We start from the raw sequence: 3071 nt of genomic DNA on the forward strand, positions 1-3071 counted from the left end.
TCGTTTGGTTTCAAAAGCCATGCCAAAAAAACATTTTTTTAAGTGCTTTTCATTTAATAAAGTGTTTGGCTGACGCACTTTTTTAAGTCAAAATTAAAATTTTTTCAAAAACCAAAAATTATAACTTAAAAAATTGCTTTTTTAAAAACATATCCACCAAATCCAAACGGGTGAATCTTCACTTTTAAATTGCATCATAATCACTCCCACGCCCAGAACAACCTCAAACTTTGAACTCCCCCACCTCGTTCCCACTTCATTTCCTGTTCACCCAATTCCCCGTCTCCGAAAATGGCTCCCAAGGCTTCAAAATCCGCCAAACAAGAAGACTGGTGCGCGATCCTGAAGTTGGTGATGGAAAAGGGCCCGTTATCGGGTCAAACATTGAACTTCGAACCCGGATCCTGTATCCGGGTCGGTCGTATCGTTCGAGGCAACACCGTATACATCAAAGACGCCGGAATCTCCTCCAAACACCTCCTGATTCAAGCCCAGCCGACCCCGGATCTGGGCTATCGGCGCTGGACTGTTACGGACCTGGGTTCTTCAAACGGCACCTTTTTTAATGGCTCCCAGCTCGAGCCTTCCGCGCCGGCCGTTCTTACGGATGGTGACGTGATTAGTATAGGTGAGGCGACGACCATTAGAGTGGAATTTGAAGTTTCCGGTGGTGGGAGTGAGTGTAATTCTGAAAATGTTAGGAGAAATCCAAGGCGGCGTGGGAAGAATGGGAGAGTGGATTTGGGGGTGATTGATGAGAATTCTGAATTAGGGCGCGATGGTAATGATCAGGAAAATAGATTGGATTTGAAGGGCAGGTGTGTGATTGGAGAAGTCGAGGTTTTGGGAGATTCCAATAGGAATTTGGTAGCTGAAAATGAGGGAAAAGTGACTGGAAGGAGGACTCGGGGATCCAAAGCTAGGGAATTGGGAAATGAGGTTGAAGAAGTTGTAGCACTAGAAATTTCGAGGAAAGCAAGTTTAAGGAGGCCTAAAGCTTCGAGGAAGAACGAGAATTCAGAGATCAATGTTGATGCAGTTAAGGGGAAAGCTGATGGGAGGAATGGAGGCCTGAGGACTAGAAGTTCAAGTAAGGATGAGCAACTATTCCAAGAGTCGAAAGACACTGGCGTCGTGGGGTTGGAGAGAGGGAGCAGGAGGAGTACTAGGAATTCGAAGAAAATAGAAAGTTTTGATAAAGATTGTATTATCATTGAAGGTAAATCAGCAAAGAAAGGTATCCTTTTACATGTGGAAGCATTTTTAGAGTTGAAGGAAGAGCATGAACTGATAGAAAAGGGGACAGATTTTGGAAGATTAGATGCTTGCACACCTGAGGCTAAGGATCATAAGTCTAGAACCGACGAATCGGTGGTGGATTTGGAGAAAATGACTTTGGGGGAATGGTTCGATTTCATGGAAGCTTACATGCCTAAACAAATCATTCAAGTTACAGAGGAAATGATCACCGGGATGAAGCAGAAAGCGGAGAAAGTGCACGAGTTTATGTTGCAGCAGAAGAATGCTAAGGAGGCAATGAACGAGGCCGCTAGATAAACCATTAATACCATCCTTCGTTACTCATCTTCTGGTGGCCTATGATTGTAAGAGAGTTGAAATGGCAATGTCTTGAGTGTCTACGAATTCTTGCATATATTTAGATGCGTTGGAAATTTTTTTTCTAATCAACTTGCTTGCAAAACAGTGTGAGAATGCAACTTAGATTTCAGTGACAAGTTTCTTGAATGCAATTTATGTTAGGGAAAATAGGTTTAATTTTTTTTTTATTTATTCAATTTTGGTTTTTGGTACATTAACTATAAATTTTCTAATATTTTGGTTAAATGGTAATGTGACACCTGAAACTAGAGTTGACAGACGGGCCCGCCCGGCCCCGCCGCCCGTTTGGGTTGACTTGTTTAGGTTCGCCTCCAAACGGGCCATAAAAGCTCGAACCAACCCGTCTTGCCGCGGGTTGCGGGCTAGGCGGACCAACTCGTCAAAATTTAAAAAAAATTGAGAAAAATCAAAAAGCAACATTAGTATTTGTGATTAAAAAATATATCAACTCATGTTTTCAAAATCGGACCGGACCGGACCAGCCGATTCGACCGGGAACCGGTCACTGGTCTGGTCCAGATTGCACCTAAAAAAGGTTTTTACAGTCAGAACCGGTCAAAAAACCGATCAAGAACCAGTTTTCCGAATTTTTTTATTTATTTTAAAAATATATTTTTTAATTTTAAAGCCTTAATTTAATATTTTAATATATACAAGATTATTTGGAACAAGCTATCAATGCACACGCAATGCGTATGTAAAATAATATATAAATGTCATAATGTATTTCTTAAACATTAATTAAGTAATTACAGACCATTAATATGATTTTGTCCCTCGTTAGAATATAAATGCGACTTCCCAAATAATTTAATTATAAAGTATTTACAATGCATATGTAACATTATATGCTTCTAAACTAAAAAGAACTAAAATAAAAGCAACATAATTATAATGCATATCAAAATAAAATAAGACAATCCAATTGGATATAAAGAAAATAAAGTTAAAAAACTATTTGTTTGAAATAAGCTCCAATTATAATATACTTCAATGGCATAACTTATATAGTTTTTTTTGCCATATTTACATATTAAGTGAAAAATGATAAGAAATAAGAACCATGAATACTTTTCAAACCACAGTTGTTCCCATACACAATTAACACAATTAGAATAAAGAAAAGCACTGAATAAATCCAACCAAACCCATTTTTCTTTAGCTTCTTACCAAGTGTGAAAAACTTGATCGCGGTCAGATTTCTATCGATGCTTCTCCGAGCTTCAATATACTTAGAAACAACAGCTGCTTGTCTGCTTGATTTGGAGAGAAGAGTGGCCTCCAAATTAAACAGGCTGCGCTAGATAATCTTTTGATCTCGTCATATTCCTTCTTCATTAGTGATATGTTGTTCGATGTTGAAGCCGTGCTACGAATCACAAATTTTTTTTTTAAGTGTGCTGCCATCCTTTTCATACCCATAAAGAGAAATAAAAGGCAACTGGTCGGCA

The 3071-nt window shown here is 38.8% G+C and overlaps 1 protein-coding gene across 1 annotated transcript; it reads left to right on the plus strand.

The window, feature by feature from the left end:
- Nucleotides 1–222: 222 nt before the first annotated feature.
- On the plus strand, nt 223–1758 carry LOC140873275 (FHA domain-containing protein At4g14490-like). The gene has a single exon (XM_073276360.1). It carries the CDS (start codon nt 292–294, stop codon nt 1555–1557), a length of 1266 nt encoding a protein of 421 aa, XP_073132461.1. The 5' UTR covers nt 223–291; the 3' UTR covers nt 1558–1758.
- Nucleotides 1759–3071: the final 1313 nt, after the last annotated feature.

The sequence above is a fragment of the Henckelia pumila genome, unplaced genomic scaffold (genome assembly GCF_033568475.1).
Source record: "Henckelia pumila isolate YLH828 unplaced genomic scaffold, ASM3356847v2 CTG_525:::fragment_3, whole genome shotgun sequence".
In the NCBI taxonomy this organism is placed as follows: Eukaryota; Viridiplantae; Streptophyta; class Magnoliopsida; order Lamiales; family Gesneriaceae; genus Henckelia; species Henckelia pumila.